The following is a 13,543-nucleotide window of genomic DNA, read 5'->3' as shown; positions in this document are numbered from 1 at the left end:
TTTTGACCAGCAAAGAAGGGGTTACACTTCCCTGGGTCATAGACAAACTATAATTCTTGGCTCCCTGCTGCCTTCACAATTACACTGGCTGTATTAAAGCAATTTTTCATTCAAAAGTCCCAAGGCTGAGAGCAAACAAAAAGGCTGAGCACAGAATTTGTGGTCCTGGACCTGTTCACAATTCCCTTACACACTTGTCTCTCTCACTCTGCCATCCCTACACTCATATTAAGGATAGAGTCAGGCCCTCCTCTACGCTATGAGGGAACCAACCCACCAGGAAATTACACCAAGAGAAATGACGTATATGTGTGAGAATGCTGAGGACACAACAGCAGAATAGAAGTAGAAGTATATATTTTACATTTGTATTATAGTGAATTATTTATTATTATTATTATTATTATTATTATTATTATTATTATTATTATTATTATTATTATTATTATTATATTATTTTATTATTTAACTCCTTTATCTCTTTTTATCATTGTAATCTGATTATCCCAAAAACTACATGGAGTACTTGTTCTGCACTAGTTCTAGTAAAAATGACCAATAAATCTCATGGTATCTCATCAGCTGTGCTTGGATAAATCTGGGATATGGAGCATTTGAGTATGCATGTCTGGAGAAAGGGATAACATGAAGAAATCTTTCCCCCTTTAAATACAATCAAAAATGTATCAGATGAACAGTTTCCATTGGCTGGCTTACTTGTGTACAGTAAATTCTTCAACATATAGTCATACATGATTATTAATTGAGACAAATTAACAGCAGATCACAGTAACGTCACAGCAAGCAAGTGGGTCACAAACACACATGGGTTGTGGGTGTGACAAGAAAAAGGGTAGTAGTCCACAAGAGAAAGAAAGCCTATACTTTCAGGCAATGGATTGGAGACAACACCAAACAAAGTTCATGCAACACTGAGGGGACATCAATCTTCTGGGCAGAGGGACCCAGAAAAAAGTTTTAATTAATATGAAAAAATAGAGGGGACTGAGGTTCCCCAGAAGCCAAATAAAAATAAAATAAAATAAAACTTGCCATGTAGTTTGCTGTGGTCACACTCGGGTATGCAAGATCAAAACGGGTAACCAGTGCAGGCTGCAGGTAAGAAATGAAAGACAAGATCACCAGCCAGTATACTTGGGTAGGGAGAGAGAGAGAGAGAGAGAGAGAGAGAGAGAGAGAGAGAGAGAGAGAGAGAGAGAGGGGTGAGCCTAATGCATTAGGATAAAAAAAGCATTAGTAGTAGTGGTTACGCAGACACATGTTGAGTGGAATGATAAGGGAAAAATGTTCATATGGGTTAAGACTGGATGAGGATGAGGGGGAACAGATCATTCTGGCTTCCAGTAATCTTTCTGTTAATGACTAAGATCTTCTTTCCGACTGGGAGTTATTACCCACACAGACTAACTGCACATGTGCAAAATCACACAGGATCACTACTGCACTACTGAGAGACTCAAACTCATTTCTAAAGCAAGCAAGAAAACAGAATATTTAATTGATAGTTTTGTGGACACCGCTTGCCACTAAACAGATATCAACATTGGCTTACGAACTGCTAATTGTCAACACTCAAACAACTTTGTAACCATATTTGAAAATATCACTTCTGTGATAATCAACAGTGCAGACAGCATACATGTAAATCAGACAGCAGATTTGTCTCCATCTGATAATTTAGCTATTTCTTGTGCCTGTTATATAAATACATAAACGATGACGACATTAACTTAAACATATGTAAGATCATCAGTGAGATATCTGGCATGTCTCCCAAACACCAATATTACCAATATTTTATCAAGTCAGATGTCACTGATAAGTCTGCTGGATTACATGATGGCATCAGATATCATTTTATGACTCAATACAGAAACATGTCAAAAGGGAACAATGAGGATTACAGGTTCTATTCTCATATTCAAAGACAAAAGCATTAACATCATCATCTAATAGTCATACTACAAGAGAAGTGCTGTATTCAATCAGATATGATCATATTAGGTTTCTGCTGTTATGCAGCAGGCCATGGGTCCAAAGCTCCTTACTGAATCAAAGTCACTTCTTCGTATATTTAGATATACTGTACTTCAACAACAATAACTGCTTACATTAGGAAGAATTATTTTGCTGCATACATGCCACATTGGATATGTATAAAATTATTTCTTATTTCTATTATTTTTTCTTATTTTCACAAAAAAAAGTCATGCCCATCTCTCCACTGACAAGGTTGTTTATGACATTTTGTTATGTATTTAAAACCATCACTGTATTACTGACAATAATTATCTACAATACATGTAAAATCAAATTTTAAATCTCCTTCTGTTGAACAAAAGTCAGATAACATGCAGGCAGTTCATTCTTCATTCACTGAAACAACAAATGGTTTGCCAAGTATCTCAGACATAGCCCGAAATAAACCGCAGACACAGTAAAACTTCTATTCAGTTCCAATATTGCCCCCTGCTGGCTCAAACATGAGCAGAAACACAACAAACCAACAAACTCCATCTTTACCACAACCATCTTATTGACCTCAGTTATGAGAGTGAACTCCTTTTGTTGGAGTCCAGCTCAGAGCACACAGCAGCACTTCTTGAACCTGGACAATGCAGAGGGAAAATATGTGCAAGGAATGGTAAAGGGAAATACAAGAAAGGATGTGAAGACAGCCTTTTATCATTTTCTTGTCTAATGATAGACAAAAATCTCCCAATGACTGCCAGATTAAAACCACTAAATAGTGCATCTGTGGATCAAGACAACAAAAGAAAGGAGAAATAAAATTTGAAAAAAGGAGGAAGGAAAGACACATATTGCATTAAAAAAATGTGTTCTCAAAACTATCCTGAATTCAACCACAGTCTACTGTATACTCACCCATCAGTGCTAAATACACAAAGGTGTATTGAATAATTATGTATTTTCTGTAATTTATGTGGGTGTTGTGTATTTCCTCCTGGTTCTCCTTATTACCCATCATCACTCATGTTATACACATAAGTTGTTGTTTAGCACTTTCCTTATATACCTGAAATAAAACACAAAACATAATATGAACTTATATTAAATTTACCACATAAACACTGAGCAATACGTGACCACACGTAAACTTAAAAGACAGGTGGAGGAGGGAGAGGCCATGTTGGCAGACGTTCATGGTGCAGAACTGGGATGAAGGTTGGAGGGCAATGGTTTCTATGATGGGAAAGAAGTTGGAGTGCTGACCTTGAGAGGAGAGATGTGGGAATGGGACACGTAGCCGTGCACATTCTCAATCTCAGAGAGGTTCTTCTCGGACACGTGCACAAGCTCTGGTGAGCGCACCTCATTGGTGAGTCGTGGGAATCCCTGTTCAAGAGGCGGCGAGTCATCTTCTTGGTAATGGTACTGCTGAGAGTGGAAAGGGAGAATTTGAATAGAACGTATGTACAGAGAGAGAGACAGAGAAAACATGGACAAAGACAAGTGATGACATCTATATGCTAGTTGAAATTTAAAAAAAAAAAAAAATAAATAAATAAATACAGGCTTTATGCTCCTGTTATGCAGTACAATGCTTAAATATTCTGATTTTGAAAAGAATGATGAAAACAAATTTGACACAGTATAGTATGTATAAACATCAACATAGCAAAACCGATGCATCCAGAAAAGCATCAGGTTTACAATGCTGCTATAAGGTTTTAACAAAAATTTAATTTGGTGCATTTATTCATGTGAAATTTTAATTATACACTGACAGTGTCTCAAACACAGATTACACAGATTATTTTCCTTCTGGAGATAATGCCTAGTTTATTTTAAGAGAGACGCACAAAGTCTCAAATTAGCCTCCTTTTAAGTTTCAAATGAGATCTAATTGAGCTCTAAAATAATTCCAGATTTCCACTTTTGTGCCTCTTCTTGATCTCAGGTCGAGTTATCAGAAAGCTCTCTCTATGAACTGAATCTATTCTCATCCTAGGCCTCTGTTAAAGTCAATTCATGCATCTCAAGCTGAGCTTAGACAGAGCAAATAAAGAGTTCGTCCAGAGGAAAATTTTACTAGGTTGCTCTCCTGCAGCTTGGAAACAAAAGTGTGATTCTCACTTCAGCCTCGTTTTAGTTTCTGTTTTGTATGTTGGTTTCTCATACTTTTCTCCTATAATTCACAAGGAGAAATAAAGAAATTTGCTATTTGTCCTCTCTCACCTATTTCTCCTTGTGAATTTTAGGAGAAAAGTATGAGAAACAAACAGACAAAATAGAAACTAAAATGAGGCTGAAGTGAGAATCACACTTTTGTCTCCCAAGCTATAGAGGCGCAAACTTTGAGCAGTAAAATTTTCCTCTTTTAAATGAACATTTCAGACTTTTAAGCATGCATTTGTTTGACCACAATCTTATATGTAATGCAATCCACCACAAACTAGGAACATTCTGACACAAAGGAAACAAATCCAAACACAATGAATTAGATGCTAAATTTCATCCATTTCATCCAATTTGCACCAACATAATGAAATCTACTTTTATCTTTGAACATATCACACATATCAGATATGATATCAGTAAAGACATTGTTGATTGCCAGGATGATTCTGTATGCAACATTGATGGGGTGAAAAAAACTACTCCCCTCCTTCCCTTCTCTCACCCAGGGAGCGTTCATCAAGGCAGGGTTCATGCAGGGTGGGGGCTGGCCGTTGTGGGGTGACCCCTGTACTGCTGGTGGCCTGTTCTGGAGACAGAGCAACAGGGTCATATGTGACCACCAAGAGGAAACAGGTGTGACTATTAAAATTAAGTCCATAAATGATCAGTCACATCCAAGACCCCAGGTATACAACCAGCACACCCATACAGAGGCAAAAATATCAGCAGGAGGCTGATACAGATGTCAGATCATGCAGGACAAATATGGCTACGGCAAACTTAAACACGTATACACAGAGATAGCCACAAATGAATAGAGACAGAGAAACCATAACATCATACCATGACAGGGTGACATGCTCAAGTTCAATTTAGTTGTTGGCTAGTAGATCTGTGATATAGAGTGAACTAAAGCATGGCACAATTCTTAGCAAAGGAGGTTGCACTATATCTCTATTGGAAGACAACAGAAAAACACCCATATCTTCATGAAAATTATAACTAAATAAAAGGATCATTACAGTTGCACTCACCAATATGGTTATATCATTTTAAGTGAGAGACTCAACCTTAAATTGCAATATGAATTTGAAGACAGAACCTGGTGTCAACGCAACATCCAACCAAATGATCTAACAAAATAGGAAGAGGATGCCTCTCAAAGCAAGTCTGCACACAGTGAGAATGACTGAACAGTAATTATCAGACTCAGAGAACAAGGGGTTACACAAATAGAAGTGATCTTCAAGCAGAAGAGTGTGGCTAGCTGCAGCTCTGAGATGCAAACCAATTGTAACGCCCCAGTGATAACAGTTATTTTTGATGATGCCTAAAGGTAGCAGTGTAAGGAGATGAATTCTAATGTTAGCAAGAAGCAGCTCCAGGCCAGTGACATATCAGCTACCAGGGCTGCTAAAAATAGAAATGAATGCTGTAACTTTGCCAGAGCTGTATTCTCATGCATGGAAATTCTACTGTATAACTCTGCATGATATAAAAGAAATGTAAAATGACAAAGGACACTGATACTTAATAGAATTAGTCATTTCCTGTTCATCATAGTATTTTGTAATTTTAAATACACAACAGGCAAAGCGTGACCCTTCACAGGATAAGTAGGTATAGATAACAGATGGATAAATTCCACACATCAGTCTGTCTATAGCTCTGTGTGTGTGTCTGTCATCATGCCTCGATTCTCCTTGGTAAGAATCTTACCACTGTTTTCTAATGAAACGGCCAAGATGACCCACAGATGTGTGAATGTGAATAATAGATCAGCAGGTACATAGATAGTAACAATGGGTAAGCTAACCTTCAAAACTAAAAATGATTCCATATGTGTCCATGTTTCATGTTTACACATAAACCTTGTCTTAACAACCAGGAAGCTTAAATACACCACCACTCTTAGGTAACTACAGGCAGCTGCTTAAAGTCCATGTAAAGCAAATTCTGAGATTTGTGTCTAAACATTATTTATGTTAAAAAAGAGTTTGAGAAAGCATGTGAAAAGACTGTAAACTATACATTATTGCATTGTGGAGTTTTACCATACAGTTTTTCATCAGTTTCATTTTCAGGATTTTATGGGCTGGTCTGAAATGGTGGCTCGATGACACAATGGAGCCACCACTCAGCATAATCCCACCCCTAAAACTGTAACCATTATAGGTAGCAGAGCTGCATTAGCATCAGTGCTCCCACGGCTCAAGCGCAAGTTATTACGTTTTGCTAACTAGCTATGCATTGTCCCTTAAATTTATCTTTCCTGGATACCAGAGTTTGCAGAACAGCTCAGCTGTTGGCTTACTTAAATTTTCAAAGGCATTAAAATGAGGTGGATTAGTTTTGTGTAGAGCCACCGCTCCTACTTTTACTCATGAACAAGTCCCCAAGATACTTAAACTCCATAACTTGGGGCAACAACACCCAAAAGGAGGAATCCACCATTTTCTGGCTGAGAACCATGCCCTGTTACTTGGAGGTGCAGACCCTCATTCTTCACACTGAAGGCCACAATCTGTGGACCACATTTGTTTTTTTTACAATGAGCCTTTTATGTCTACATTGGGAGTGGATCCTCTTCCATGAAGCCCAACATGTTGTCATTTTTCTAGTGGCCCAGAATGGCAAAACAAACACAAAATCCAACACATTGGTCCTTAAGCAAAGCTAGCAGTATATGTCAAAAGCAAACTTTACGGTGTTTTACTCTTTCTAATTAGAATTACTGTATAAACAAGTGTGAATCGCATAAGACGAGACGGCATCGTACTGCCTCCCACAAGCCGCTTTTGCAGTTTGTTGTACACAACAGTAAAACTATGTAAGTCACAGCACTGGTGCATGATGAGTCCCATGTGAATTAAGTGAAGCACAGCCTTGATGAGTGACTAATGCAGGAAGAGAAAGAGACCCAGGGAGAGATGGAAGAGCGGGGCATGTGACCATTGGATGAAGGCTGAGAAAATGTGCTTGAGAAACTAGAAAAAAAAACAGGGAGAGTGCAATAATGACATTTATGAGAGTAATGCAAAAGACACTGTGACAAAGACTGGTCCATGTTTTTAGTTCAGCCTATAAGTAATTGTGTGTTTTTTTTTCTTGACTGCACTTGTTTAATACAGGAAAGAGCAAGTGTGGTTGAAGGAAATGGTACATCAGCTTGGACACTTTAAAATACTGCTGTGGGTTATTTCACATTAGTCACTCTTCACGGGGCTTGCTCTAGTTTTTTTCAGGAAAAAAGCTCATTTACATTCATAAATTGGTCACCATATTTCATTTATCACCACTGTGTACTGCTTGGTGATCAGCAACAATAAATTCATTTTCTTAGTTCAAGAAACACGATCCTCCTGCAGTGCAGTATATTTCAACATGACGGTTTATAATATGCTATACATGTGGGGCTGGCCAGGCTGTGCTGTGTGCAAAGTGCAACCACCCACATGTGATCTTGTTATGCTCCACTGAGAGGATCCCTCCTCTCTGACGTTTTCTACAGCCTTAACCACCAGAATCATGATGAGATGGAAATGTGGGGTGGCATGGCCAAAGGCAGATTCAGAGCCTATGAGCAGATTTAGTGTGGAATCTCCTAGTGGTTGTGTGCACTGACCTCTTTTTGTGGCTTCATTTACCTACAGTAAGACTTTCTTTCCCCCATCCTCTGTCACAGCCCTAATTCCCACAGACAGTAGGGTGAGCTGAACTACATAAACAGGAAAGAACACCTGCTCTCTGCTTTTCTTACTTTCTCAGTAAAACAGACACATTTTTGTTGTCATATAATGTTCCTTTTAGCACCATTCTGTCAGGCTTTGTCTGGGAGCTGTGAGACATCCCCAGGTGAAGCTAACCAAATAGCTCACATACATTCATTATCTATACCATTTATCTGTTCAGGGTCATGGGAGAGAGGCAGGGTACACCTTGGACAGATTGCTAGCCTATCACTGGGCTAACACATAGACAACCATTCACAATCACATTCATACCTACGGGCAACTTACAGTCACCAGTTATCTAACCTGCATGTCTTTGGACTGTGGGAGGAACCCAGAGTACCTACAGAGGACCCACACAGGCACAGGGAGGACATACAAACTCCACACAGAAAAGCCCCAGGTGAGGTCAGAACCTGCTAACCACTGCATTACCGTATTACACCTAGCTCATTCACATGTTGTAATTTTTTTGTGTTGTCTGAATAATTGTGGATTCTGTTTCTCTCTCTCTCTCTCTCTCTCTCTCTAAGGTTTACTTTCAGTTAGCAAGTGGTAGCAATGTCATGGATTTGTCCAAATGAAAGTGCAGCCACCTGACTTCCATTTAATTAGTCAGCTTTATTGAACTGTACCAAGTTTAACTGAGGAGAGGGGTGATTTAATTTGGTTTAAGCTTTGGAAATCTGCCTGGACTGATACTGCTCTTCATTTTACTATTTTTTTTTTTTTACTATTATTATTTTTACAAAGACAAATCTATTCAATGCATGTACAAATTTGAATTTCTCATGCAGATTTATTTCACAGGTTTACAAAGAGATATGTCAGAACAATCAAAAACAGGTGACTTCCCTTTAAACTGACTGATGAAACAAATATGTTCACATGTTTTAAAGGGAGGAAAAAAGAGGCAAAACAGAGGGGGAAAAGCACTTTTGCAACTGCTACGTAAATCCTAATTTTCACAAAATAGATGAGGGGAGAGAACAAAGCTGGGGTCTGAATGACCAATGGACAATTTGTTACAGTCAGAAGTGTGAGCTCACACATTTGAAGTGATTACAAGGGGGTGAGTCAAGTGCATGTAATCAGGAACCATAGCTAAACCAGAGTAACTACACGTAGTAATTTATTTAATGACTATTAAATATCACCTGCTGTCAAAAAACCCACAAATAACTCACTGTTTTGCGTACATAATCATGCAAAATCATTGCATATGAGTCACTGTACCTGGTTAAGTCTGTAATTTAGAAAAATTATTTACAGTGAACTGTAAAGAGGTGCAGTGAAATAATCTTTCTCCCCAAAAATCTTTTTATCCAAAGTATGAAATCTGTAAATCTTTCTGTGAGGAACTTATTATGTGACATGAAGCTGTAACTACTGATCAGCTCTTAACTACAACTATGCTATAAAGAGAAGTGATACCAGTCAAGTGTCCAGTGACAGCAAGGCAGTGGAGTCTCCACTTTTAAATTCCTGGGCACATACACCACCAAGGATTTCTCCTGGACAATACACACCTCCACTTTCATTAGGAAGGCATGACCATGCCTATTATCAATTGAAGCTGACTGCCACAGAACCTTCTATTAACTTTTACTGGTGCCAGCTGTACCAGGAAGGACCAGAAAGCTCTGCAGAGGGTCATCAAGACAGCCACAAACATCATCAGGTCACAGCTGCCAGCAATTTAGGACATACACATATATACATATACCACTCCACCTGATTGAATTTCCTGCATGTTAAGTACTGTTCTGTATGACTATTTAATTTTTTTTTAGAGCTTTTTGAAATTGTTATACTTATGATGCATCAATCTCATGATGGCACAAACACTATCACTTTAAACTTCAACTACATGCAATAAACACACTTCCTGTTCCAGTTTCATGACATTATTACATGCTTTTATATTTTTTCACGAAACCACTTCCACTTCACTACTTAACAACATACAGTAGCCTCAAGTTGTGTTTTTTTGTGTTTTTATGTTTATGTGTTTAAGTTTATTTTGAATAAGATATAATATCAGTGCATGTTGTAGACCAGCCAGTGTACTATCTGCAGTTATTTCATACAACAAACTTAGCTCACCAAAGCAAATAAACAAAGCCCAAAAAAAAAAAAAAAAAAAAAAAAAACTACTGTGGTAGATTTCTGTGCTCTAGCCACTTAGCCTTAGAGTTTACTTTAGACAGTTTCAGAATCAAAACAGACTCGTGTGAAAATGTTAGATATGTAATTGAAAAAAATAAAATAAAATCATACAATATTTACTTTGTGGTTAATCTAAACCCTTTTGTAATAGTGACCCTTCATCTGGAGTAGTGATAGCACAAATCTGCAAAGACAGAGAATGAGGAGTGTGCATTACAGCACATTAAAGGCAGAGGAGTAACTCTGACTAAATAAATGAGGTGTGACAGTACAAGGATGCAGAAATATTACAGCAGTTGTAAGTATGCCCTCATTAAGCCCAAGTACACATTAATGCAGCTTCAAGGATTGCAGATACATAAAACAAGGCTCTTCTAGCTCTGCCTTTTCTGCCTTTCCTTTTTCTCAACTGTCCAAACACAACTAACAGTAATCCTTAAACCATCAAACTGACGCTTCCATCAGTTATATCACACATTTACACAGGTAGCAGCACAGGATAATACTCAGTACAGTACTCTGAGAACACCATCATATTAAGAAGTCAGCCACTGATAAAGAGATCTCTACTACCATTGAAAATTAGTAATAAATAAAATAAAATAACTGCCAATATTGCCATGTTGCTCTGAAGCAAAGACAGTGGTCTGCAACCTACCTTGCATCCAAACATCAACGACAAAGTGTTGTTGGTGCAAGCAACTTTGCAGTGGCACAACACTGGGATGCACTCTGGGCTTTTCACTATGGGAGACATTCCTGTAAAAAAAGACTCGGTGCTACAGCAAAGTCTGTCCAGCCAAAGACGACAGGAGATAAGCTACAGTGGGACTAAACAGGAAGCCTGGAAAGAAGCTTCATGAGAGGCTTGCATACAGGCTTTTTCTTACATGCAGGCACATACATTCATACACACACACACACACACACACACACACAAATACACAATCACCATACACTCTTCTTCCCGCTCTCTCTCTCGCTCTCTCTCTCTCTGTTAAGCACTGCCCACTGTCTCTATCCATCACCCTCCCCACCCCCACCCCTTGCCGTTGTCTCGATCACCCTAACCATCCTCCTCCTCCTATTCCATTTCTGTGGAAATAATCTGTTATATCACTTGATTTTAATTGGTGCAAATTTGCATTTAGAAAGAATGTTCACATGCATGGTACAGTAGGTATTAGCTGCTATGAACATATAGCAGCAGGTCAACCAAGTGGACCCTTCTGATGTTCTAGGGTGCCCTCATCTGACAAATTGCAATTACAGTTTAGATGTGTATTTAGATAGTCCACCTAAATATATGGGTCACAGCAAAAATATTGACAATATATTACCATTTTGAAATGCATCTGTGTAAAGTCATAATTTATTACCTACCAGAATTATGCATTTATAATGTTTGCTCCAGGCTGTCAGAGCTATTAGGACTCAACTTTACCCCACTACTCAAAACAATAGAAGATGATCTCCAACACTGGATAAACTTACTGCTATCCATCATGGGCAGAATATCAGTTATCAGAATTGACTCCCTATAAACTACTTATTCTCAGTGACTAAATCCATAGACTCAGTCATTACAAAATTTTACTGGAACTAAACCTCGAGAATTAGATTGACCAAAAACACAAGGAGGAATGGATGCACCACATTTCTACCACTACGCTCTGGCAAATCAGCTTCAATGTATATACAAATAGACTCATCCCAATCCTGTAGAAAACATATGGATAGATATTGGACAAACTGTTTGTAAGGACATTCAAATTTCAGACTTACCCTTCTGCAGTCAGACAATCAAAAAACATCCTTGCTTCAAAACAAGCTGACAAACAAACAGGCATCACACAACTTCGACACATCTTTCATAACAGTAAACCGGCCTTATTTCCCCATTTGGTCCAGAAGCACGGCATCAAGAGTTAATATTTTTTTGGAATACCTACAAATCAAATCATCCATCAAATCAAAACTCAACATGCAAACTATCAACCTAGACCTTCCCCTTTCAACCTCAGAATTAATTAATATACCTTCTTCAAAAAATATACTTTCAAAAATTTACAGAATAATATTACATTCAGACAACACATTGAGTTTACCATATGCTAGATGGGAGTCAGATTTATCCATTACTCCCAATGCCAGTTTCTGGACCCAAATCTGCAGAAATATCTATCTTGAGACAAAAAATGCCAACTTGCAACTTATACAGTATAAGGTACCATAGATCTCACCTCACTGGACAGAAACTGTTTAAAATGGGATTCACTTCAGACACACGTTCACTTTGCACACAAAATAATCCAGGCACCTACGTTCACACAGTATGGCATTGCACTCCAATTAAACAATTTTGGGAAAAAATTAAACAATTTTGGGTAAGTGGACACACTTATGAACACACAAGCATATATACACACACACACACAAGCACATATGAGCATACAAGTCACAGAGCAACTCCATTCTTGAATTTAGGCTCTTATCTAAGGGTATACTATGTGAGTGCCACACACAGCCTTAGTGTTGATGTTTGTTAGTATGTATGTTTATTTGTTTTGTTTTATTTGTTTGATTCTTTTTTGTATGGTTGTTTATTCGTAGTTTATGGCTGTTGTTACTTGGTATTTTGTATTTGTCACATGTAGATAATAGTATGTTTTGTTGTTTGTTTTTAAAAAAGAATATTTTATATTTTTCTTATCATGAACAAATCTCAAATGCAGACCCAAACCAACAATGACAATGTCTTAGCCTCCATAACATTTTTTTAAATAAATAAAACTATACTTGTGAGAGGTATTTCAGTCAGATTGAGAGACATATTGGATTTGTTGACAACTAAAACCATAAAATAATGCCAGCTTTCCTGAGCCAGCCACTATTCCTCTGTTGTGTCTTTACACCATCTAGCCATAGAGCATCTGTAATGTTAATGAACCCTCCATACAAATGTACTTCTTGCCATGCTGTGTATACTGACTCAAATGACTGTGAGATTCATGTACTGTATGCACTCTATAGATCATGTAGAGGGCTTAGTTATATTTATTGGTATTTACTCTTGTAAAAAAAAAAAAAAAGATGCTGGAACATCACTGACATAGCTGATTTGGATGGGATTAACCATCACAGATGCTCTATTTATATTTTGATCAGACACACTTTTAGAAATCAGATTCTGCTTCTGTTCAAATACAGCTTAAAGATGTCATTTGAGAGTTAGCCCGTCTGCAACACTTCCTTTTAAATAAACTTGCATAATCACTACATGTAGAATTTCCATTTACAACTTTCATTTGTAACCACCAAAAACTAAAATTATTTTCTTCCACGCAGTTACATTTAAACCCTTTAAACATAACAAAAACAAATTATTATCATATCCATCTCCTCACCAGCAATAATGACAACCAAACTTAACCAAGAACTTTGATAGACCCACAACACAGTTAAGAAATCAAAACCCC

The 13,543-nt window shown here is 37.7% G+C and overlaps 1 protein-coding gene across 3 annotated transcripts in view; it reads right to left on the bottom strand.

The window, feature by feature from the left end:
• LOC108893312 (disks large homolog 2) overlaps positions 1-13,543 on the bottom strand; it is a 123,869-nt gene that overhangs the window by 85,293 nt on the left and 25,033 nt on the right. For 2 of the 3 annotated variants that reach the window (XM_051078630.1, XM_051078632.1), the window contains exons 2-3: positions 4,667-4,750; positions 3,256-3,420 (exon numbers count right to left, since the gene is read on the bottom strand). In XM_051078630.1, the coding sequence (XP_050934587.1) occupies positions 3,256-3,420; positions 4,667-4,750 (249 nt within the window). The remainder of the gene's footprint in view (positions 1-3,255; positions 3,421-4,666; positions 4,751-13,543) is intronic. The other variant, XM_051078631.1, reaches the window with a different exon arrangement.

The sequence above is a fragment of the Lates calcarifer genome, linkage group LG20, assembly GCF_001640805.2.
Source record: "Lates calcarifer isolate ASB-BC8 linkage group LG20, TLL_Latcal_v3, whole genome shotgun sequence".
NCBI classification, from domain to species: Eukaryota; Metazoa; Chordata; class Actinopteri; family Centropomidae; genus Lates; species Lates calcarifer.
This window is presented reverse-complemented; position numbering and strand designations above follow the sequence as displayed.